Genomic DNA, 24,640 nt, shown 5'->3' with positions numbered 1-24,640 from the left:
TCAGCTCACCAACAGTGAGAACCTTCAGCAGCAGATGTACTTGTTGAACAAACAGCTGCTGTTACTGGGAGAGACCAACAAGCTGGCAATACAGGAGGTGCAACGCCTGGGACCGGAGAGCAGTAAGGTAGAGGCAGGATTACGCCCCCCCCCACCATATTTAATACGAAGTAGACCGGTCCACGGACAACCCAAAGCGTGATGTTTCCCAAAGGGGTGTTTGCCGTATAGCACTAATATTCAACTCATCAAGCCTTTGATTAGTTGAATCAGGTCTGTTAATCTGAAACTATTGGATAAGGCATACTATGGTAGTATCCCACTCACTGAAAAGTGAGGTGGAAATATTTTTGCCATATTGCTTATGCCTACCCAAACGTTTAAGATCTACATAAGTTGTTAACCTCTCTTAGGTATGTGGGACGCTATCGTCCCACCTGGCCAACATCCAGTGAGATTGCAGAGCGCCAAATTCAAATACAGAAATACTCATTATATAAATTCAGAAAACAAAACATATTTTACATAGGTTTAAAGATGAACTTCTTGTGAATCCAACCACTGTATCAGATTTTAAAATGCTTTACGGCGAAAGCATACCTAACGATTATTTGAGAACACAGCCCGGCAGACAAATCATTACAAACAGTAACCAGCCAAGTAGAAGAGTTACACAAGTCCGAAATAGAGAGAAAATGAATCCCTTACCTTTGATGATCTTCATATGGTTGCACTCAGAAGACATTAATTTACTCAATAAATGTTCATTTTGTTCGATAAAGTCTCTTTATATCCAAAAACCTCAGTTTTGTTCGTGTTTTGTTCAGTAATCCACAGGCTCAAACACAGTCAAAACAGGCAGACAAAAAAATCCAAATTGTATCCGTAAAGTTCATAGAAACATGTCAAACAATGTTTATATTCAATCCTCAGGTTGTGTTTAGCCTAAATATTAGATAATATTTCAACCGGACAGTGTAACCTCTTCAATATAAAAGGTAAACAAGAAAGGCACCCTCTGTCGCGCGCATGAAAAAGCTCTGTGACACGTCAGGGTCCATTCATTCAGACTGGTCTTACTCCCTCATTTTTCAGAATACAAGCCTGAAACAAATGATGTCTTTTTACAGATCGACTGCACTTGTGACGTGTCTCACTCTACTGTGTGGGAGTCGTTAAAATCATATCTAAGGGGCCAAATTATTTCATACACAGTGTATGACAACAAACAGTGCACCAAACGCTTATCGAACCTCTCAACTCATTCTAGATGTGGACAACAGATATGCCTCTAATACTCCTGAACTCAACAAAGAGAGACTGCTACACCAATCGGAATTTGACAGTCTTTCCACCAAACAAACGGAGCGGCTTCTGTTTAAGTAGAGGCAAAAATTATATGAACACGGAGAGAAAGCTGGCAAGTTATCTGAAATCTGTTGCAGCTGATTTAACTTCTACCAATCCCAAAGAAATCAACAATCAATTTAAGCAATTCTATTCTGCCCTTCACTCGTCAGAGGCTCTTCCTGACACATCTCGTATGCATGCATTTCTAGACAATCTGGACATCCCCTGTCTCAATTCAGATGAACAAACCAACATGAATGCCTCAATAAGTGATGATGAAGCTACTCTGGTAATCCAGTCCATGCAGAGCGGTGAAGCCCCTGGGCCTGATGGCTTCCCTCTTGAATTTTATAAAGCGTTCTCCTCTAAATTATCCCCTATCCTCAGCTCATTGTACAATGAAATCCTTTCTAGTCAGAATCTTCCCCAGACACTTACCCAGGCGACCTCTTTCAGTTTTGCTTAAAAAAGACAAGAACCCACTAGATTGTGGATTCAGCCTTTTTGTGCTGCGATTTACAGAATTCTCACTAAGGTCCTCTCGTGCCGTTTAGAGACTGCCTAAAATAATGAACTTTGACCAAACCGGATTTATCTCAGGGAGGCAATCTTTCTATAATATGCGCTGGCTATTTAATCGTTATTCTTCTCACAAAACTCTTCAGCCAAAGGTTGTCATTTCTCTTGATGCTGAAAAGGCTTTTGATTGGGTTGAGCGGGAATATCTATTTACAGTACTAGAGAGATTTTGGCCTGTCATTCCTTTCCTGGATTAAGATTTTGTACTCGTCCCCAGTGGCTTCTGTTCGCACCAACAGTGTTACCTCCAGCTACTTCCCTCTCCACAGGGGGGGCCAGGCAGGGTTGCTGTTTATCCCCTTTCCTATTTGATATGGCTAATGAGCCTCTTGCTGTCGCCCTGCGGCCAGAGGAGAGTATTAAGGGAATTTTAAGGGGCAACATAACTCACAAGGTGTCCTTATATGCAGGCGGTCTTCTTTTATACAGTGGCAAAAAAAAAGTATGTGAACCCTTTGGAATTACCTGGATTTCTGCATAAATTGGTAATCAAATTTGATCTGATCTTCATCTAAGTCACAACAATAGCACGCTGTTTGTCTTTAACTTCATTGGGATAGGGGGCAGCGTTTTCACTTTTGGATGAAAAGCGTGCCCAGAGTAAACTGCCTGTTACTCAGTCCCAAATGCTAATATATGCATATTATTAGTAGTATTGGATAGAAAACACTCTGAAGTTTCTGAAACTGTTTGAATGATGTCTGTGAGTATAACAGAACTCATATGGCAGGCAAAAACGTGAGAAACAATCCAACCAGGAAGTGGGAAATCTGAGGTTGGTCGTTTTTCAACTCAGCCCCTATTGAAGACACAGTGGGATATTGGTCATGTTGCACTTCCTAAGGTTTCCACTAGATGTCAACAGTCTTTAGAACGTTGTTTCAGGCTTCCACTGTGAAGAGGGGCTGAATGAGACAGAGGTCTGGCAGAGAGCCACGGGCTCGTGACGCGCGGTCATGAGAGTTAGCTCGCGTTCCATTGCTTTTCTACAGACAAAGGAATTCTCCGGTTGGGACAATATTGAAGATTTATGATAAACATCCTAAAGATTGATTCTATACTTCGTTTGATATGTTTCTACGACCAGTAATATAACTTTTGGGAATTTTCGTCCAACCTTTCCACTGGACTTAAAAAACATTGCTGCACGTCCTGAAGTTTGCAAAAGTGCACCTGGATGTTCCACAGCGCTACTGGCAAAATATTCTGTGGACAGATTAAATTACAGTTGAGTTGTTTGGAAGGAACACAACACTGTGTGGAGAAATAAAAGCACAGCACACCAACATCAAAACCTCATCCCAAATGTGAGGTATGGTGGAGAGAGCATCATGGTTTTGGGCTGCCTCAGGGCCTGGAAAGCTTGCTATCATTGACGGAAAAACTAATTCACAAGTTTATCAAGACATTTTGCAGGAGAATGTTAGGCTACCTATCTGCTGATTGAAGCTCAACAGAAGTTTGCTGACGCAACAGGACAACTCCCCAAAACAGAAGTTAATTAACAACAGAATGCCTACAACAGAAGAAAATACGCCTTCTGGAGTGGCCCAGTCAGTCCTGACCTCAACCTGATTTGAGATGCTGTGGCAAGAGAGCAGTTCACACCAGACATCCCAAGAATATTGCTGAACTGAAACAGTTTTGTAAAGAGGAATGGTCCAAAATTCCTCCTGACTGTTGTGCAGGTCTGATCCACAACTACAAAAAACATTTGGTTGTTATTGCTGCCAAAGGAGGGTCAACCAGTTATTAAATCCAAGGGTTCCCATACTTTTCCCACCCTGCACTGTGAATGTTTACATGGTGTGTTAAACAATTATATGTTTTCATATATTTATTTATTAGTTTAAGCAGACTGTGTGTTTGTCTATTGTTGTGATCTAGATGAAGATCAGATCAAATTTTATATTCACATACTTTTTCTTGCCACTGTACATCTCTAACCCTGTGGAGATGTACAGGTTTATGCTACAAGGTTTTGGGACATTCTCTGGTTATAAGTTAAACCTAACAAAAAGTGTGCTCCTCCCATTAATCATTTAGCAGAAGGAATTGGGTATGCCAATTTCCCATTTAAGGTGGAGCATCAGGTCTTTACTTATTTGGGGATAAAAGTCACACGCTCTGTTTAAAAAAACTTCAAAACACTCCTGCAATGAACTAAGCAGGATTTCATAAGGTGGTCGTCTCTTCCCATTTCATTAACGGGTCGCATTAATTCTGTTAAGATGACTGTACTACCTAGGTTTTTGTACTTATTCCAAATGATTCCCATTTTTCTGTCAAAGTTGATGTTCAAACAACTGGACAGCTACATTTCCAACTTCATTTGGAATAAGTCAAGGCCCCCAGGCCTTGCCACTTTTTTTTTACACTACTACTGGTCAGCAAATATCTAAATATGTTTATTGGGTTTCTACATTTGAAAACAATGTTGACCCAACTTGGGCCATCATGGAGTTAGTCAAGCCTCAAGCTCCCTGGTCTTGCTCCTGTGCTCCCCAGTGCCCATGAACCTTGGCACCCATGTTTTGAACCCCATTGTTAAGAACTACCTTAAAATCTGGTCCCAATTCCTTCAGTCACTTTAGCCTTAAACAAGCAAGCGGCTTCTCTCCATGAACATCTAATCATCTCTTCCCAGTATCACAGATTGACACGGCTTTCCAGTTCTGGCATAGGAACGGTCTGGTGTTTTTTTTTTTTGTGTGTGACCTATTTGTTGTTAACACAGTCTCATTTGATACTCTTGAGAGTTGACCACCCAATACCCACTTTTTTTTTAGATTCCTGCCAACTCGCAGCTTTGCCAAAAAACAACATTTCCTTTTATTTCCATTCGGGCCTAATGAATGTCCAGTCGAGAGGTGCTTAGAACTTAACCCTTATCTGAAAGGCACAATCTCCAGATGATACAACATAATACAGAACATTAATCCGCCTTCCTTTGCAAATACAAAATCTGCATGGGAGCAAGACCTAGGTGGCGAGCTACCTGGTGATATGTGGCTACAAAGTATTGAGCGTATCCACACATCCTTTTGCGTAAGGCGTGAGCTTATTCATTTTAAGGGTTTGCACCGTCTCCATTACTCAAATGACAGATTGGCAAAAATATACCCAAATGTTGACCAAGTGTTTGAGATGCCACCAGAGTCCAGTGACTGTGGGATACATGTTTTGGTCATGCCAATCTTTGAGTGGCTTCTGCCTCAAAAATGGTGCCCCATTCTCACATATGTGTAATACAACTGTTCGCCCCAACCCATTCACTGCCATTTTTGGGGTACTTCCCCTAGACCAGAATGCTACCTCGCCGCCTTGTCCTCTTTCACTGGAAGTCTGCAAAGCCGCCCTCCTTTATGCAGTGGGTTAAGGAGGTGATGTCATCTCTGCCTCTGAAGGAGGTTAGGTACACTGCATGGGCCCGACAAAAGTTTGACTTAACCTGTTCCCCATTAATACAATACGTGGAGAGCCTCTCTTTTACTTTGTGTAACTTGCATAGTGGCCATTTGTGCTGATAATAATTTGTATTTAACTTTGTTTTCCCCATTTGGTTTTGTTTCTATTATTATCTTAACCGCCATCGATAAGAAACAATACTGTGCAGCCGTATTCTTTGACCTGGCCAAGGCTTTCGACTCTGTCAATCACCACATCCTCATCGGCAGCCTCGACAGCCTTGGTTTCTCAAATGATTGCCTCGTCTGGTTCACCAACTACTTCTCAGATAGAGTTCAGTGTGTCAAATCGGAGGGTCTGTTGTCCAGGCCTCTGGCAGTCTCTATGGGGTTCGACTCTCTTCTCTGTATAGATCAATGATGTCGCTCTTGCTGCTGGTGAGTCTCTGACCCACCTCAACACAGACGACACCATTCTGTATACTTCTGGCCCTTCTTTGGACACTGTGTTAACAACCCTCCAGGCAAGCTTCAATGCCATACAACTCTCCATCCGTGGCCTCCAATTGCTCTTAAATACAAATAAAATTAAATGCATGCTCTTCAACCAATCGCTGGCTGCACCTGCCCGCCTGTCCAACATTACTACTCTGGATGGCTCTGACATAGAATATGTGGACAACTACAAATACCTAGGTGTCTGGTTAGACTGTGAACTCTCCTTCCAGACTCACATCAAACATCTACAATCCAAAGTTAAATCTAGAATTGGCTTCCTATTTCGCAACAAAGCATCCTTCACTCATGCTGCCAAACATACCCTTGTAAAACTGACCATCCTACCGATCCTCGACTTCGGCGATGACATTTACAAAATAGCCCCCAACACTCTACTGGATGCAGTCTATCACAGTGCCATCCGTTTTGTCACCAAAGCCCCATATACTACCCACCACTGCGACCTGTACGCTCTCGTTGGCTGGCCCTCGCTTCATACTCGTCGCCAAACACACTGGCTCCAGGTCCTCTACACGACCCTGCTAGGTAAAGTCCCCCCTTATCTCAGCTCGCTGGGAACCATAGCAACACTCACCTGTAGCACGCGCTCCAGCAGGTATATCTCTCTGGTCACCCCCAAAACCAATTCTTCCTTTGGCCGCCTCTCCTTCCAGTTCTCTGCTGCCAATGACTGGAACAAACTACCAAAATCTCTGAAACTGGAAACACGTATCTCCCTCACTAGCTTTAAGCACCAACTGTCAGAGCAGCTCACAGATTACTGCACCTGTACATAGCCCATCTATAATTTAGCCCAAACTACTACCTCTTTCCCTACTGTATTTATTTATTATGCTCCTTTGCACCCCATTATTTATATCTCTACTTTGCACATTCTTCCACTGCAAATCAACCATTCCAGTGTTTTACTTGCTATATTGTATTTACTTCGCCACCATGGCCTTTTTTTTGCCTTTACCTCGCTTATCTCACCTCACTTGCTCACATTGTATATAGACTTATTTTTCTACTGTATTATTGACTGTATGTTTGTTTTACTCCGTGTGTAACTGTTGTATGTGTCGAACTGCTTTGCTTTATCTTGGCCAGGTCGCAATTGTAAATGAGAACTTGTTCTCAACTTGCCTACCTGGTTAAATAAAGGTGAAAAAAGAGACTCTGAGCTAGAAAATGGTATATCATACACTGCAGTTGAGCAACAATGGGAAAGTAATTCTGCTTTGAAAGTTGATAAGCCTGTAACCCCACTTTTGAGAAAACGGCCCTTAAATGTTTTGGAACAGCTACTGGAGTGCTCTTTGTCTACACCCATTCAGCATCATTCACACCCTCTTTAGCCCCACCCATCTCTTTTTAAGGATTCACATGTGAGGCCATGTACTAAACAACCAAAGATTTCAAGACTAAAGGCTGGTTTATACTACAGGTGTGTTTTGTAAATTTTGCCTGGAGTGCTCTCTGGGTGTTCATAAACTCGTTGTCAGATTGTCCATTTGTAAATTCAGGGCGTTTTGCTCTTGGAGCATTCAGAGCGCACACTGAATGCTTTGGTCGAGGAGTAGGGTTGATCAGAGCATTCGACCCTAACGTTGGCTAGCTTGCTAGCTACTTCCAGACACAAATGAGAGAACAGCTCACTCTGACCATTTTACTTGCCCTAGCAGAGATGGTTAGGTTGTTTTTATGTTATCCAGAGCGCTGGTGACTGCAACTGTGCTGCTGGCAACAATTTAATTACACTTTTTTGCCACCGTTTTCTGACACCGTCCATATTCGGCATGTGTTGTGCATTTGTAAATTATTCTGAGCTCTGGCACACTCAAACGAGAGTGCTCTGATAGCTGGTAAATTCGCTCTAGATATCTACTCTGTGTATTGACAGTTGTTGTAATGACATCATGAACATTCATTGAAATGGTTACTTGCATTCTGGAGTCTTTTTGTTTAGACATGTAGCTAGCTAAACAATGAACCATAATCCCAACTCATAACGTTACTACCCTGCATGAATCGGCAGGTAGCTAAACAACCAGGTTCAATGTTAGCTAGCTAAAAGTACACTATAACTTGAAATGAAAACGACTTTCTGACAAAATTAGAAACATGTAATATCTGAAAATGTAGCTAGCTAGATTATCTTGCCAGTATACATGTATGGACGCTTATTCCTCTGTTATGGATGCCATGGTTTCCCTTAGTTTGAAGATGTAATCCAGAGATTGGTGTCAAACGCCAGAATTTTCTTAGCTATCATACTCTAATTCCAAGATTTCAAAACTTGGTCCTCCAGAAATTGGAGAGCAACACTTATGTAGTTCTACTACGTGATATCTTTCAAAAAATCCACATTAGAAAGGATTACCTACTACTGACCAGCTCATGTGATAGACAAAAGCATGCTAAATGGCAGACCAATCCGAACTCATCTCTCGGCATGTCCAGCCCGCTCATTATCTCCACCAATCATGGCTAGCTGGAAGGTTGCGGTCTTTTTCCATGGCTAAACCAACTGGGCTCGTAATTTAACAATTTTATTCTTATTTACAGATGTCATACAACTTTGTTATTAAGGCACATGAAAGTTCACATGTTCCAGAAGGCATTTCTGCCCCAAAATGCATTTTGATTAAAAAAAAAAAAAAAAGTTGTTTTCAAATGGCTCGTGTGAAGTAGTGACATGTGACATATGCCTAGTTTCCTGAAACTAGCCACAAATGTGCACCCCTTTTGCATTCCCAGGACCAGGATAGAGAAAAACTGCCATAGACTAAACCATTTCCTGGTCCTATCTGCAGGGACTGCAGATGCTGCAGTCATCCATGGGCAAGGAGCAGGAGTGTCTGCGTCAGAGCATGCTGCAGCAGACCCAGGGGCTGGAGGCAGCCCAGCAGCGCATTGGAGACCTGGAGGCCCAGCTAGCCAAGAAGGAGCACCTCATTCTGGAGCAGAAGTTGTTCCTGGAGGAAGTCAAAGGCCAGACCAAGTAAGGGCCCAATTCCACTCTACTTTTTTTTAGGCTATTGCGAGCTCTGATTCCCTTATGTATTTTATTATTTTTCAAAGAGATTGTATTTAAAATGGTGGACAGATTTGAAAGGGGAGAACTGGTGGGGAGGCTGGATTCAACTGACATCAGCTACGTGCTTGGCTCCCAGTACCAAACTCAACTCTTATTATTCCACAATGGATGGACTGTATATTGTGTACTTTTACCCCTGTGAACTTTTACATTTTAAAGGTGTGTCTGTCTATGTGTAACCCCAGGGGCCAGCTGCAGGCGTCTGAGAGCAGGTACCTGGCCATGCGACGGGTCACCCAGGTGCTGCAGACGGAGATGCTGCAGCTCTACAGCCAGCTGGACACCGAAATGCTGACCACCAACCAGAGTCTCTCGGCGTCTGACACCATCGAGCCCTCCAGCGCTCCTCCTGGCACTTCCAGGTGAGACCCAGCACCTCCTTTGATCCCTTTCCCACAGTGTGAGGGATGGTTCCAGCTCCCACAGAATGGATGTAACAGCCAAGGGCCTTCAAAGTATAATCACGCAATATTGACAAAATGCTGCTGGTGTTTTTTTGTACAATGAATGTCTTCTCTCTGGGACAAAGTCAAATGATATAACAGTGTCAAATGCTACTAGCAGGAGATGGTCTTTTAGGTAGGCTATACCCAGTGCAGTGCAATTTGTATTCATTTGAGCCATCTCATCATCGCTACAGTCTAGAAATACAGTACTATTGAAACCAACTCAGTCAGGATTAGGGGTGTGAATGTTTGAAACTAAATTGTGATCCTCACAAAATTGAAATCGCTGTGCAGCTGGCTTGCCTGCTCTTTCTCTTCGCTAATAATGCGAGTGTGTGTGTGTGTTCTGTCTTTGATCTGTTGCCTGTAGAATAACCTAGCCTGTTTATTAATGATAGGCCCTGTTTTACTGAAGTTGCGAGACATTGCAAGCCAAGAAATGCGAAATATACATTCCATTGTGACAGAACGCTTTTGATTGCGAATAGATAGGCCTAGTGCACGGTTCTGCCTGGTGGCCGACCTGCCTATACTGTGCCCATTCCCCATCTCTCCGTCCCTCGGTAGCTTGCTATGAAAGATGCAAGTGTTTGTTCTCAGAAGTACGCCAACTAATCCGTCTCTTCCGTGCAAAAAATACTGAATCTTAGGAGTCGATTCCTAGCGGAAGATGTTTTCTTTCTACTAAATGTATTTTTTAGGAGAGCATGGCCTGCATCAGGCAGTTTAAGATTGTGATGGATGTCAGTCCCCATTTCAGAAGCTGCATTCCTTTACCGACAAGTAAAATGGCCATTAAGTGGGGCTTCAAAACTTATCTCCAGATAAGGTTTTGTTTCTCCATTTAAAAAGCACCCTTGGACAAACAAACATGCTGTAAGCCGAGGTGCTTTCAAGGGTTATATGACTGCGGTAGATATAACTTCATTGCCTGGCCCTAGCGGTTATACATAAGTAACTGGACCATAATTCTGCATTGAGTTGACGTCAAAATAATAATCTTGTTTTAACAGAAAACCGTAAATGGCCGTTTTAAACGTCAAGCAAAATGGTCAATTTGTCACAGGATAAGGGAGAGGTTAGCCTGTATATAAATTAAAAGTAGTTACTATGGACTAATCCCAGAGAGATATACAGCTCTTGAACAGAATGTTTTGTTTGATGGAGTGAAGCTGAAGACCAATGTAAAAAGATGAACAATAGTGTGTGTGTCTGTGTGTTTGCTAGGCCAAATGGCAGCAGTAGCAGAACTGTGCCAACTGCTCAGGGCAGCTCTGACCGACGCACCCAAGCGTGGCCGCCTGGCAACGGAGGCACTTTACCACCCGGGGGTGGAGCTCAGTCCACTACCTCGGTGACCCTCAACGGCAGTCTGAAACAGCCCCCTCTCCTGTCAGAGATGTCCCCTACCCACCTGACCGCCTTTCCGCTTTCCCTATCCCCCGCTGGCACCCCCTTCACTGTGGGTACCTACCCCAGTGCCAAGAGCTTCCTGGGAATGCACGCCCGAGAGCTGTTCTGTAACAAAAGCGATAGCCAGTGTGACGGGGATGAGGACACCCAGCTCAGTAGTCTCTCTCACAGCCTGGTCGTCGGTGAGGAGAGCAGCGAGTCGACAGAGTACGTCCAGTCCAGCCTATTTCCTCCTCCTGCCACAGGCACCCCCCCTCATCCTCCTGCTGCTGCTCCTCCATCACAGGGCTCTGCTCATGCTGCTTTGGCCCAGGAGCCACCCCCGTCAGACAGCCAGCAGCTTAGGGCACACCACGGGCAGGGGGCAAGGCCTAGGGCCAGTGCTGCCGCTGCCGCCCGCCAGAGGAGGAAGGACCTGCGGATCATGGACTACAATGAAACACAGCAGGAGCACATCTGATGACGACGAGAGAGGGAGGGGTGGGGCAACAGCTGCTGATGAGCTGCCACTGTAACAACCGATATAAGAAATATCTCTAAATGCAGTGTTATTTTCGCTGTTTCCCCAGTGGATGGGCACATACAGGTTCATACAAAGCTATATTATATAAACAAGAAAAGAAAAAATACATTTCCCTAAGCAAGGGACAATGAGCAAATTTGGCCTCATAATTAGCTTTTTAATGTATTCTGTCGAAGGGCCACTGCTATATGTATCCATTAGGGGGAGCAAGAGTGAACAAAAAGTATTCAAGAGTGAACTTAACATGGATTCCTTATGGCAAGTCCTATCACACAGAATTGGTCTATTGGGTGTGTAAATCTATATATTGAGGCTACGTCGGTCTGTGTGATGTAAAACGAATAACAGCAACAGGAAAACGAGCAAGAATCTTTTGTTAGATGTTTTAATAAGCTATTTATTTATGGTTTTGGCACACCCCAATCTAGAATGGCCTGAACTTTCTGTAGGGTTCGGAGGGTCCTACTCACAAGTGCAATACTTTTCTCAAATGGATTCATCTTGTTTTTTTGCTGCTTGGTCAAAGGCCTCACAGCCTCAGCTTTTCAGAACACTTTTTGAGTTGTTCCATCACATTTCCCTCCCCAAAACACTGAGTGCCTCTTGTTTTAACACATATAGCTCTACAAATAGGTACTGAAGTTATTGCAATAATTAGTTATAATTTATAACCAGCTAAAGAGAGCTTAAAGAGTATCAAGTAACAATTTTATTTTGTCTTGTTGATTCAATGGGCATGATCCCACCATACAATGAAGTTTTACAGCAATAACGCATCTTGCCTAGGTTTAAGCTAAATCTCTAGCTCAGGTCGTGTTCCTGCAGTAGTGAAGGAACGTGCAATAACACCCTAGACCAGAGCTTGTTAATTCTCATACATTCTCTTGAGTTAAATGTGCCACGTAGCATCCATCTTGATTTTGGGGGTTTATTGATCAAGTTGATGTGGATCACTGCATTATTTTGTCTAGGCTAGAGGCCTGTGAGGACTGTTCTTTTGGATATTCAGTGCCTTGATGGCTGCACACAACTGCCAGAATTCCTGCAGTGGGACTCTGATGGCGCTCTTGATGTCTTGGCATTGAAGCTATGCCAGGTATATGTCCCTCTTCATAGAGGTCCTTTCTCACCCAATGCCTTTAAAGTGAATCAGGTCACATTGTAGTTCTTAACATGGACATATTGTGAGTTTCTGTTGCCATATAGTCAATTGTCATCTAAGGTGACAATCATTATTGTTCCATCCCCTACTCAGGATCAGGGCTTGCAAAGCTAGTCAGTTGTAAGTCACATATCCATGGAAGTCAGTATTACCCATCTCCAGCTGTTATCCTCAAAGCATGGTCTCTGTCCAAGATCCTGGTGTCAATTCAAGTGTTCCTTTTTTCCCCCCACATCTTTTGTTGTCAAGCATGTAAATCAATGTTAGTTTCCTCATCCCGATGGTGTTTATGGTACAGTGAATCTGACGGTATGTTAAGACAGTTCTGATTACAAATGTTCTGAAAACAAAAAGGGGAAAAATGAACTGAATATAAATCAATACAAATATTTTGCATTGTCTCTTTTTTTTCAGTTTGCCGAGAGCACACACACATTGCTACATGGTAATTTAACAAGATTTGGTTATGGACGCCGAGATAGTTATTTACCGTCTTATTCTACAGTGTCAGTGGGGTTTAGAAATGCCACCGCATTGTTTTGATGGAAGTCACTTATGTCTCAAAATGCAAATGGTGTTGAAGACTATTTGTCCTGTTTGTCTGTTGTATGAAACATTGTGTAATATGGTTGCCAAGTTCTGAGTAATAGTTGATCACAAATCGAACCAAGAGAAACAAACTTTATTGCAATGCTGATTTATGTAAAATAGAGGAAAAGGCCTAATCCTGGTGGTGAGGCCCGGCGGTCTCCAGGCTGGCTTGATTGCATGCCACGCGCCTGTTCTCTTAGCTTGGGTCTTCTTAGTGTTATGAGCACCAGTAGCGTACCCAGTCAGGCTGAAAGACACGTCTCCCACACCAGCCGTCCCACCTCGCTGTCCTGAGGACTCAAGCACATCCACATTAGGATTCCCAGCAGATGTGGTGTCCTGGCCGCAGTAGGTGTAGGAACTGGCCATCCTTTGCAGTAGCTCCAGTGCTAGTGGGATAAGGCTTACCACACCACTGTAGTAGTTCCTGGCCTCGTCACAGCTCAGTCGATTCACTTTATCATGTGGGTAACTAGAGACAAAGAAAGGACCTGGGTTAGAAAACAGGCAAAATAGTCCAACCTCACAACTCCAGTTTAAAATGCAACTGTTATTCTGCAACATTTACCATGTCTATTGTCGAACTTGGTCCTTGATGTACATGGGCCTGCAGTTTGCTGATGTTGTAGCTGAGAAGCAACCTGTAAGTGTCTAGGATGACACCTCCAGGGCTTTGGTTGTTGCCCTTCAGGAGCCTCAGAACAGCCGTCTACTCCTCCACAATTTTCAAGAAGAGGGTGAAAATGTGTAGATCTGTGGCATTAATACAATGGTGCTCCATGTACCCTTGAATGTGTGCAATAAGGGATGGGTATATTATTTTTAAAAGGACCTGTGAGGAAAACTGTTGACTGTTGAGAGATGGTCTCACCTGCATGACTGTTGCCACTGGTTCTGTCCTATCATGAACACGCTTGTGTGACCTCTAGGGCTGCTATGAAAAGGACCTGCTGCAGTTTGAAGAGGTTGTGAGTGTGTTTAATGGCCTTCAACCTCTCCCTTGCCAGTTGTGCACACTCGTCAACAGGAAAATGCCATTTGAGATGGATAAGTTTACAATATGGAGGTGCAGCACAATACATATACTCTGCTGCTCTGGACAAAGTCTCTAGGACAGACTGCCTTGTACCAATGTAAGTACTGGATTTTCGAGACAACTTTGGAAAGGTCCTAATAAATACAATTTACCTGCGGGTCTATGTGCCGAGTCAGTCTAGCAGTATCAATATTTTTTCCTTGGATACAAAGTTACAAATAGCGCAGAATGTTGCTAAATGATAGACACTAATGTGTAGTACATGATTGACAACGAAGCACTGTGGTCTCAGAATGTTGTCTTGAGAAGTCGAATCAACGAGCGTTCTGACGTTGCTGAGCAACATGACACCAATTACGTTTTCCTTAGCAACGTGTGAATGCGCTTTGGCAAGCGACTTGGATTCATGTTATAAGCGGGTAAGAAAATATTTTACAGTTTTCCCGAAGCCAGTTCCAAACTAAGCTATCTACTAAGCCACATTTCATTAGATATTGTACAAGTTAATGAGTTTTGTCGAAACGCCATATTTACTGATTCAGAATTTGCTTGTTAGTTAGCATTTTGGTTAGCAAAGAGCAAAAAAACACGTAACGTTAGCTTGTTTACTAAGACTAGCTTGGTCAGTCAATCTCTCAGCCAGAGGGCCTAGAAGTAGGACCAACGGGGTCTCAGAGGGCTTTCAGGGGGTCCCTGAAAAAACAGCTAAATTGGCAACAAAACCCAAATACAGCGCTCACATTCAATGGAATAACTATTTGACATCCAGACATTAAAACATTTCATTGTGCAATTGCATGGCAAAGTTGTTTCGTATTCATTTTATGTTACTTGTTACACAATATCCCACCTTTTCCCCATCAAACAGACTGCAAATCACCTTATTGCAATGGATGAAACGGCAAAACCCCTAAGAATTCCACCTGAAATGGCTATTTATGCAGAGAAGCATGAAATATTTGATTTAGTCCAGGTAAACCTATTTTCTATTTCATTTGACAATAACATTGCAAAAGTTCCCACTAGTTACCCACCACCTCACGAGTCTGGTCTCAGATCTGTTTGTGCTATCATGTCAACGCCCTGTCATGCCAAAACAGATCTGTAACCTGACTACCGGTTTGACAAGAGGGAGTACAGCTACAACCGGAAGTGACTCTTTGTAGCAGGTTAGGTCAGCATTTCAGCTAACCCTAACCTTTTCCTAACCTTAACCCTAGTCTCCTAACCTGCCACATTAATTATCCTAACCTGCTGTGTAAATTCTCCTAACTTGCTATGAAAAAATAACTTCCGGTTGTAGCTGTACTCCCTCTAGTCAGATCCCAGGCTACCTCTGCTCTCCTTTTGCTTCTACTCCCTTCATCCTGACTGATCTGTCATCTTACTCTTTTTCATCACAGCTGGTGATGAAGACTACTACTTCCATCCCTTGTTTACATTTGAAGAAAAATACAAATAAAACATGCTCTAATGGTAGAAAGTGATTTTTTTTTTTTAGACAATGGTGACAAATCTTATGGTTGATAAGCCAGAGGATCCCATCCAGTATCTAATTGTTCTTCTCAAAAGGGGCAGTGTTGAGGGTAAGTGCTCTCTGGTCCACATACAGTAGGTATTTCATGATGGTAACAAATTCAGGTTGGACCCTACCCGTTTGGTTTGTAAACGATTTCCGTAATGAATACACCTGTGATGTGCATACAACTGATTTCGTGTAGTGTTGTTATTCTACCACTAGGTGACACTATATGAGAAGTTTGAGCCACTAGCTGTGTTTACATTGGCAGCCCAATTCTGACATTTTTCCCAATAATTGGTCAATTGACCAATCACATCAGCTCTTTTTCAGAGCTGATCCAATTGTTCAAAATTCCAATTAATGGGAAAAAAATATCAGAATTCGGATACCTATGTAAACGCTGCCTATGAGGCGCCTGGCGTTCACATCCCACATGTCAATATCATGTCTTTTCGTTGAATATTGTTTCCTGAAACTAAATTGTGGTCGTAATACATGTTTATTTTATTTTTGCAGTACCCAGAGTGATGTTGTTAGGTCCACCTGCATCAGGGAAAAGAACTGTTGTGAGTAGATGTTTTGTTCTCAAAACTGATTTTAAAGCCTACAGTATGAGGATGAATTGAGATGTCATGAAAATGGATGGAATTGATTTGGTTGGGATAAAATATTTTTGGGATTTGTAACATAAGACAGTAGCTGTGCTACTCCACACCTTGGTTTACACCGGAGGAAAGGGAAGCTCCAAAATGCTAAGCCATAAGGTTCCCAACACAGGCCCACCAAATGAATGACAGAAGTACACCAAAATACAAAAAAGCTTTTATTTGGAATGTAACACTAATGAACAATGGTAAACTGCTAATATTTAATCAGGGCTATCTTTTTACATGACAACTTTGTTTCAGTACTAAAAACGAAGAGCAAAGAACAGGCTGGCATTTCACTTCTAAAGAGAAGGATGACATGACAAAAAAAATATGAATACATTTGACCATTGACAAAATTCAAGCTTGCAAATGTTTTTATTAAAGAAAAATGAGAAAGCACAATTAGAAAATAAGTTCTTTACAGATATGAGTCCCAAGATATCGCTTGTGATTTTAACACCTAGGGAAGGACAAATTAATAAAATGTCCTTTACCCTTATATATATATATATATATATATAGTGCATTTGGTAAGTATTGAGACAGACCCCTTCCCTTTTTCCACATTGTGTTACATTACAGCCTTATTCTAAAATTGATTAAATGATTTTTCCCTTCAATCTACACACAATACCCAATAATGAGAAAGCAAAAAACGTTTTATAAATGTTTGCAAATGTATTACAAATTTAAAAACATACCTTATTTGCATAAGTATTCAGAACCTTTGCTATGAGACTTGCAATTGACCTCAGGTGCATCCTGTTTCCATTGATCATCATCCTTGAGATGTTTCTACAACTTCATTGGAGTCCACTTGTGGTAAATGCAATTGATTGGACATGATTTGGAAAGGCACACACCTGTCTATATAAGGTCCCACAGTTGACAGTGCATGCCAGAGCAAAAACCAAGCCATGAGGTCGAAATAGTTGTCCGTAGAGCTACAAGACAGGATTGTGCCAAGGCACAGACTTGGGGAAGGGTACCAAAACATTTCTGCAGCATTTAAGATCCCCAAGAACACAGTGGCCTCCATCATTCTCAAATGGAAGAAGTTTGGAACCACCAAGACTCTTCCTAGAGATGGCTTCCTGGGCAAACTGAGCAATAGGGGGAGAAGGGCCTTAGTCAGGGAGGTGACCAGGAACCCGATGATCACTCTGACAGAGCTTCATAGTTTCTCTGTGGAGATCGGAGAACCTTCCAGAAGGACAACCATCTCTGCAGCACTCCACCAATCAGGCCTTTATGGTAGAGTGGCCAGATGGAAGCCGACGCTTGAGAGGATCTGCAGAGAAGAATGGGAGAAACTCCCCAAATACAGGTGTGCCAAGCTTGTAACAATCATACCCAAGAAGACTGTAATCGCTGTCAAAGGTGTTTCAACAAAGTACTGAGTAAAGGGTCTAAATTCTTATGTAATTGTCATATTTTGCAGTACTATTTAATGAAGCTGCCAGTTGAGGAATTGTGAGGCGTCTGTTTCTCAAACTAGACACTCCAATGTACTTGTCCTCTTGCTCAGTTGTGTACCTTGGCCTCCCACTCCTTTCTATTCTGGTTAGAGCCAGTTTGTGCTGTTCGGTGACGGGTGTAGTACACAGCGTTGTACGAGATCTTCAGTTTCTTGGCAATTTCTCGCATGGAACAGCCTTCATTTCTCAGAACAAGAATAGACTGACGAGTTTCAGAAGTAATTTTTTTTCTGGCCATTTTGTGCCTGTAAATCAAACCCACAAATGCTGATGCTCCAGATACTCTAGTATCTAGTCTAAAGAAGCCCAGTTTTATTGCTTCTTTAATCAGAACAACAGTTTTCAGCTGTGCTAACATAATTGCAAAGGAGTTTTCTAATGATCAATTAGCCTTTTAAAATTATCAACTTGGATTAGTTTAGACAACGTGCCATTGGAACACAGGAGTAATGGTTGCTGATAATGGGCCTCTGTACACCTAATGTAGATATTCCATTAAAAAATCTGCCATTTCCAGCTACTATAGTCATTTACAACATTAACAATGTCTACACTGTATTTCTGATCAATTTGATGTTATTTTAATGGACAAAATATGAGCTTTTCTTTCAATAACAAGGACATTTCTAAGTGACCCCAAACTTTTGAATGTGGTTGTGTACGTCATACAGTTAACAAAATATCAACACATGCTCCACCATTTCCTCCACTAAACACTCATCACATAGACCTGTCTCATGTCTCCCTATCATCCACAACTTGGCATTCAAACCTGTGTTCCCAAACTGTAGTCTACTCCACACAACTTCGTGTCCTACATCCCATACTCACCACTTCTTCTTTTACTGATCGATGCATGCAATAAAATTGCCTCCCCTTACTACGAGCATCCCACTCCCTTTGCCAAAGATCGAGCCCTTTTGCCTGGATCAAGGACTTGACTTCCCTGTGGCCCAGTGTGACCTGAATATTTACCCCCTCTCTCATCACAGCACTCTTAGCCACCACATCAGCCTTCTCATTACCCTCCACACCCACATGGGCAGGAACCCAACAAAAGCTTACCACCACTCCCATCCTCTCCAATCCCATTAACAGCACCATCATCTCCACAAACAAGTCTCCCCTCTCCAACCTGCCCGCCTTCACACTTTTCTTTTCTTTTTTTCTCATCTTTATTTAACCAGGTAGGCTAGTTGAGAACAAGTTCTCATTTCCAACTTCGGCCTGGCCAAGATAAAGCAAAGCAGTGCGACACAAACAGCAGAGTTACACATGGAATAAACAAGCGTACAGTCAATAACAATAGAACAAAATAAAGTCTATATACAGTGTGTGCAAATGGCGTGAGGAGGTAAGGCAATAAATAGGTCATAGTAGCAAGTAATTGCACTTTAGCAAATTAACACTGGAGTGATACATGTGCAGATGATGATGTGCAAGTAAAAATACTGGTGTGCAAAAGAGCAGAAAAGTAAATAAAAACAATATGGGGATGAGGTAGGTAGATTATTGGATGGGCTATTTACAGATGGGCTGTACAGCTGCAGCGATCGGTTAGCTGCTCAGATAGCTGATGTTTAAAGTTAGTGAGGGACTGCAGCCCAATCAACACTGCAGCCCAATCAGAGCAGATCGCAGTGGTTTCACCTCCAACCATCTCAAACCTATAATCATGGCCATCAGCTCTGCCGCATACACTGACACTAATCAGTTAACCTCTTACATACTCAAACATTGAAATCTGGGATAAACACCCCAGCCCCCACCCCCCAATTTTCACCTAAAATGACACCCCAATTTAACTGCCTGTAGCTCAGGCCCTGAAGCAAGGATATGCATATTCTTGGTACCATTTGAAAGGAAACACTTTGAAGTTTGTGGAAATGTTAATTGAATGTAGGAGAATAAAATGCAAAGAAAATAAACTACAGTTTTTTTCGCTACCAACATCTTTGAAATGCAACAAAGGTCCCAGTTCTAGCCATCACTCTGGTTGTATTTCTACTGTAAATTGGACCGTGCAGTTAAATTAACGAGAATTTAAGCTTTCAGCCGATATAAGACACTTATATGTACCGGCATTTGTTGTTTCTCTAAAATCTGTGATCGTGACTCAAGGCGTTGCATGATTTACAACTGTCCTGTTGACGGGACGCCATCCCCTAAGAGGTTTTAAACTCAGTCACCCTACCTATATCCTGACTGTATATTTGCATCCCTAACATCTTTAACCTTCCTCCAAGAAAACACCATAAAGCAGGACTTGGCCATAGACATCCTAAACCCCCATCTTGCACACTCCCACAGCTTCTTGCATCTTCCTCATCACATATTTCACATTCACACTTCTCTTCCATACAGCCCATCATCAGCATACAAGGCCATACCCACTCCCTATCCCACCTCCTTAAATATGTCATCTATCATCAGGGTGAACAACACCAGACTAACCACACTTTCCTGAGGAGTACCATTGTCCACTTTAAACCGGATTGATAATTTGGATCCCACCCTCACCCGTATGACTCGATCGAAAAGGAAGTCCATGATCCAGTTATACAGACCAATGCACTCAACTTGATCAACAACCCTTCCCTCTACATGGAATTGTAAGGTTTCACAATGTCAAAATGCACAACACTCATCACCTATTTTATTGTCAGGGCCTTTGCTATCTCTGTACTAACTGTAACCAGGGCATCCATGGCAGACCTCTGTCTCCTGAACCCACTCTGTGCAATGCTCATAAAACCCCTAACTTACAAGAAATATCATCCTACTCACTATCATCTTTTCCATCTACTTACACATATTGGATGTCAGCTTGATAAGCCTATAACTGCCCTCCCTAGTGGGATTTTTACCTGGTTTTACAAACGGCAAAAGATTCCCTTCAAACTCTAGCAGCACCGTAGTGCTTTCTACAACATCCTCCCTTTTCTTACTGTTCATTCGCCTCGCCTCAACCACTTTTCACCCCGATCACCTCCCTCTTAAACTCGTCTATTGACACCTCCATCAGTGCTCCCGCAATCACCCTTCTCACTTTCGCCTTTGCCAGCGATATGGCATTTCACCCTACCTCCATTTAGAGCCTCCATTTTCAATATCTTGTCCCTCTGAGTTATATTAACTGCAAATATCAATACTTTTCCTTTCCCTACACACCTAGCATCTTTTACATGTCCTATGTCTGATTTGATGGCTTTTGACAATGTAATCAGTTGTAACATTTTGATGGTTGGCTCAGAAAAGGCAATCGTTACTTTGTTCTTCTGTACCTCATCTCCTGCCTGTTTGCGCTTCTAGATTGGCTTCACCAATCAAACGCAACACTTTCGAAACCGAACGTTATGATCGAACACCCAAAAAAACAGACAGCCTTCTTCTTCTATGGTATTATAGTGGTCCGCAAACGTACATTATAGGTGCATGCCGCCACCTACTGCGTGGGGTGAAACCTAGGGAAATGTAACAACAAAAAATAATGTTGTTTCAGCTGTAACGTCCTTTTTGCTGCATTCACATTTATGTGAAGTTTCTCCGATTTCTTGTTAGTTTGACCAGGCCCAGATCCAGGATGACATGCCTGAGGGAGCATTTAAATCCATGGGGGTAGTATTGCTTTAGAGCCCTAATAAAAGAAGGTAGATTGATCCTACTACTGTTCAAATATACAAAAATGTGTCTGAAATGTAGCCGTACACATCAACAACCATCGTTTTATAGAACACAAGAAAGATAAGCGCCTACTACGACAAACTCAGAGAAAAGAAAAAAAAACATTCTCCCACTGTCAACTGCGTTTATTTTCAGCAAACTTAACATGTGTAAATATTTGTATGAACATAAAATTCAACAACTGAGACAAACTGAACAAGTTCCACAGACATGTGACTAACAGAAATGGAATAATGTGTCCCTGAACAAGGGTGGTGGGGGGGTCAAAATCTAAATTAACAGTCAGTAATGCACCAGCTGCATTAAGTACTGCAGTGCATCTCCTCCTCATGGACTGCACCAGATTTGCCAGTTCTTGCTGTGAGATGTTACCCCACTCTTCCACTCAGGCACCTGCAAGTTCCCAGACATTTCTGGGGGGAATGGCCCTAGCCCTTACCCTCTGATCCAACAGGTCCCAGATGTGAGATCCAGGCTCTTCGCTGGCCATGGCAGAACACTGACATTCCTGTCTTACAGGAAATCACACACACAACGAGCAGTATGGCTGTTGGCATTGTCATGCTGGAGGGTCATTTCAGGATGAGCCTGCAGGAAGGGTACCTCCGAGCACAACCAATAGGCTCTATGCATTATTCCGCCTCCAACGTTCTAATTTACTTCCGACCGGATTGATGACTTCCGGAGCGAGTTCTGCTATTTTTATCATTAGCTTACTAGCTATCGTCGATGCATTTCTGACTGAAATAGTTCGCAATGGCTACATTTAAATTACAGCCCGCGAAGGAGGTGCTAATGAACCTTGTTCAGTGCCTCTGTGTTCAGTTTCTTCCAAATGTAATGGTATTGTGAGCTTCCATCATTTCCCAGTCGATGTAGAGCTCAGAAAAAGTTAGTGGCAGTACATTGTAGCAACTTTACTGTCACCCAACACACAAAGGTGTGTAGTACACATTTTGTCGAAAGTGACTGTTGAGGGAAAAATTGGTGTTGTTCCTACTGTCTTCGCATGGAACTGGCAAATTCAAGAGACCTGGTGTTTGGGAAAAGACTGAAACCTCCTGCTCCGACTGAGGGGGGTGAAGAACAAGGTGCGCTGCCTATGGACTGTGCAGTCTCTGATCCGGTCCAGAGCATGGGCCAAACCAGTGTTAATGTACATGTGTTTATTTGCTAGCAGCAAAATAATAATTTGTTTATCTACGACATGTATCAATCATTTGGGTTGTGGTGAATATCAGTTTGTCTGGAGCTTGTATTGGCTTTAATTAGGCAATGAGTAACAGGGGTGGGGGAAAGAAATAAAGTAAACACAGAACAGCCAGAATGCAAGACTGAATACAATGTTAGAGATTAACTGAACTGTTGAACATTTGCTGAAATACATTTTTTTAAACAAATCTATTCTATTGTAGATTTCTTCACAAGAACATCAATACTTATTTTTCATAAAACCACTAAACTTGGCACCCATGCAGGGGATCCATTCAGGTGCGAGATATACACTTCTGCAAGTAGTGGTAAAAATAAGTGGTCAACCTTCTCTCTTATAGTTTTTGAAACCTGTAGATCTTTATATATCCTTTCAACTAGGAGGGACACTACTATGACAGTCACACCAGCTACAACCTGTGAGAAGGATTTGACTTTGCACCTGCCAGTAGTAAGCATGAGATCTCTTCAACTTCAGCTCCCCATTCTGTATCTTCAGGTAAGGGCAGTCAACATAACTTGGTACATTTGGGCACTTGACCTCTAAGAGTCCAAAGTGTGGTCTTACACTGGGATCAAATATGATTCCATCTGGAGAGGATCCTAACCACGGAGCATCTGGGTGCACAATGAAGCCACACGGAAAGAAGTTAACATTCTTCAATGTGCAGTGCTCCTGTACAGCCACTGGCTCCATGGCTAACCCCCTCTTCATCTTCATGGTCTGCATACCAGATCCCTTGAACATCCGCTCAGCTAGGTGGTCAGCTGAGGTCTCTCCCCGGACATGGCAAACCTCTCGGAAACAAGAGGATGTTATTCTAATTTTCCGGAGCTGATGCCATTCCAGGCTGCTGCTCTGCTCCCTTGTAGCAACCTCGACTTTGTGTGACATCTCGTAGGTTGTCTCTAATGCCTTGAGGTGGAACTGCTCCTGATGGCTAAGGACGTAAGCACACTGGGAAGCCTGAAGCCATCTAATGGAAGTATTGGTGGAGAAGGGGCATCGGCAATCTTCACAATTTCACAGGTCTTTGGCTGTGGAGGCTGATAGGACAGAACACTGCCGGCTTTCACTGGCCCAAAGGCGGACTCAACCAGGGGCACGTCAGCTGACATTTCCATTGTTGTGACATTAGAGGGTCAGTAAGTGGAGAAAAGTTGGCATAGGTTTCTGAGACGCGGAGAAGGTCCATGTCAGGCATGTATCCATTGAGTGCTTTGTAGAGAGAACTTCTGCAAAACATTTTAAAACCTTAACATCAGGTTGGAGAGATTACTATGACTCATGTAACTTTTCCAGAAACAGCACAAGCCCGAAAGTTCAAATAAAATGAATTAAAATATACAGATTTATAGATGATATTTCCCCCCAGTCTTTGTCCCAAACATTTGTCATTACATCATAAAGACGCCACTGTTTAGGCTTATCATCTGGATACAATCACAAGAAAATGTTTTCTAAAATGTTTTTAATTTTTTTTTTTTAATTCTAGGAACCTCCAACTTACCTTATTCCATCAGCACACAAGTTAGTAGATTTACGGGACTCTATCCCATCAGGCGGACCTGGCTTCACACCCTAATTAACAAGGATTTACTGTTACATAGGCTGAATACTTTTCAGGTGCATTTTCTTATGGTAATTGATAGACTCACAAGTGTTCTTGGCTTGTGCCAACACTGTTCTGTGGCTGTGCAGCTGTGAACTGGTGGTGCAGCAGGAATGTTTAGTTGAGAGTAGTGCGCTGTCTGGTAAAGGGCCACCAGATGATTGCACAGAGCACTTCCTGCAACACAGGAGCAGTGGCTTTGGACCACTATTACTGGTACGGAGTGCTTTAACACCATATCAAATCAAATTTTTATTTGTCACATACACATGGTTAGCAGATGTTAATGCGAGTGTAGCGAAATGCTTGTGCTTCTAGTTCCGACAATGCAGTAATAACCAACAAGTAATCTAACTAACAATTCCAAAACTACTGT

At 42.5% G+C, this 24,640-nt stretch overlaps 3 protein-coding genes across 7 annotated transcripts in view; 2 read left to right on the top strand and 1 right to left on the bottom strand.

Annotated features, from left to right (window-relative positions):
* The window catches only part of tsc1a (TSC complex subunit 1a), a 33,324-nt gene extending 20,454 nt beyond the window's left edge, over positions 1 to 12,870 (top strand). For all 4 annotated transcript variants that reach the window (XM_024418351.2, XM_024418350.2, XM_024418349.2 and 1 more), the window contains exons 19-22: positions 5 to 127; positions 8,651 to 8,838; positions 9,120 to 9,296; positions 10,608 to 12,870. In XM_024418351.2, coding sequence (XP_024274119.1) covers positions 5 to 127; positions 8,651 to 8,838; positions 9,120 to 9,296; positions 10,608 to 11,253 — 1,134 coding nt within the window. In that variant the 3' untranslated portion in view covers positions 11,254 to 12,870. The remainder of the gene's footprint in view (positions 1 to 4; positions 128 to 8,650; positions 8,839 to 9,119; positions 9,297 to 10,607) is intronic.
* On the bottom strand, positions 11,462 to 14,159 carry spaca9 (sperm acrosome associated 9). Its single transcript, XM_024418354.2, is given in 3 exon segments — positions 11,462 to 13,541; positions 13,672 to 13,995; positions 13,997 to 14,159. Coding segments are annotated over 3 exon segments (888 nt in total). The 5' UTR covers positions 14,152 to 14,159; the 3' UTR covers positions 11,462 to 13,132.
* Positions 14,160 to 14,448: 289 nt separating this feature from the next.
* Positions 14,449 to 24,640, top strand: part of ak8 (adenylate kinase 8) — a 66,576-nt gene continuing 56,384 nt past the window's right edge. For both annotated transcript variants that reach the window (XM_042319585.1, XM_042319584.1), the window contains exons 1-4: positions 14,449 to 14,524; positions 14,974 to 15,078; positions 15,607 to 15,691; positions 16,144 to 16,193. In XM_042319585.1, the coding sequence (XP_042175519.1) occupies positions 14,450 to 14,524; positions 14,974 to 15,078; positions 15,607 to 15,691; positions 16,144 to 16,193 (315 nt within the window). In that variant the 5' untranslated portion in view covers position 14,449. The remainder of the gene's footprint in view (positions 14,525 to 14,973; positions 15,079 to 15,606; positions 15,692 to 16,143; positions 16,194 to 24,640) is intronic.

This window comes from Oncorhynchus tshawytscha, unplaced genomic scaffold, assembly GCF_018296145.1.
Source record: "Oncorhynchus tshawytscha isolate Ot180627B unplaced genomic scaffold, Otsh_v2.0 Un_contig_766_pilon_pilon, whole genome shotgun sequence".
In the NCBI taxonomy this organism is placed as follows: domain Eukaryota; kingdom Metazoa; phylum Chordata; class Actinopteri; order Salmoniformes; family Salmonidae; genus Oncorhynchus; species Oncorhynchus tshawytscha.
Note: the sequence above shows the minus strand (reverse complement) of the source record. Positions and strands in the feature narration are given on the sequence as shown.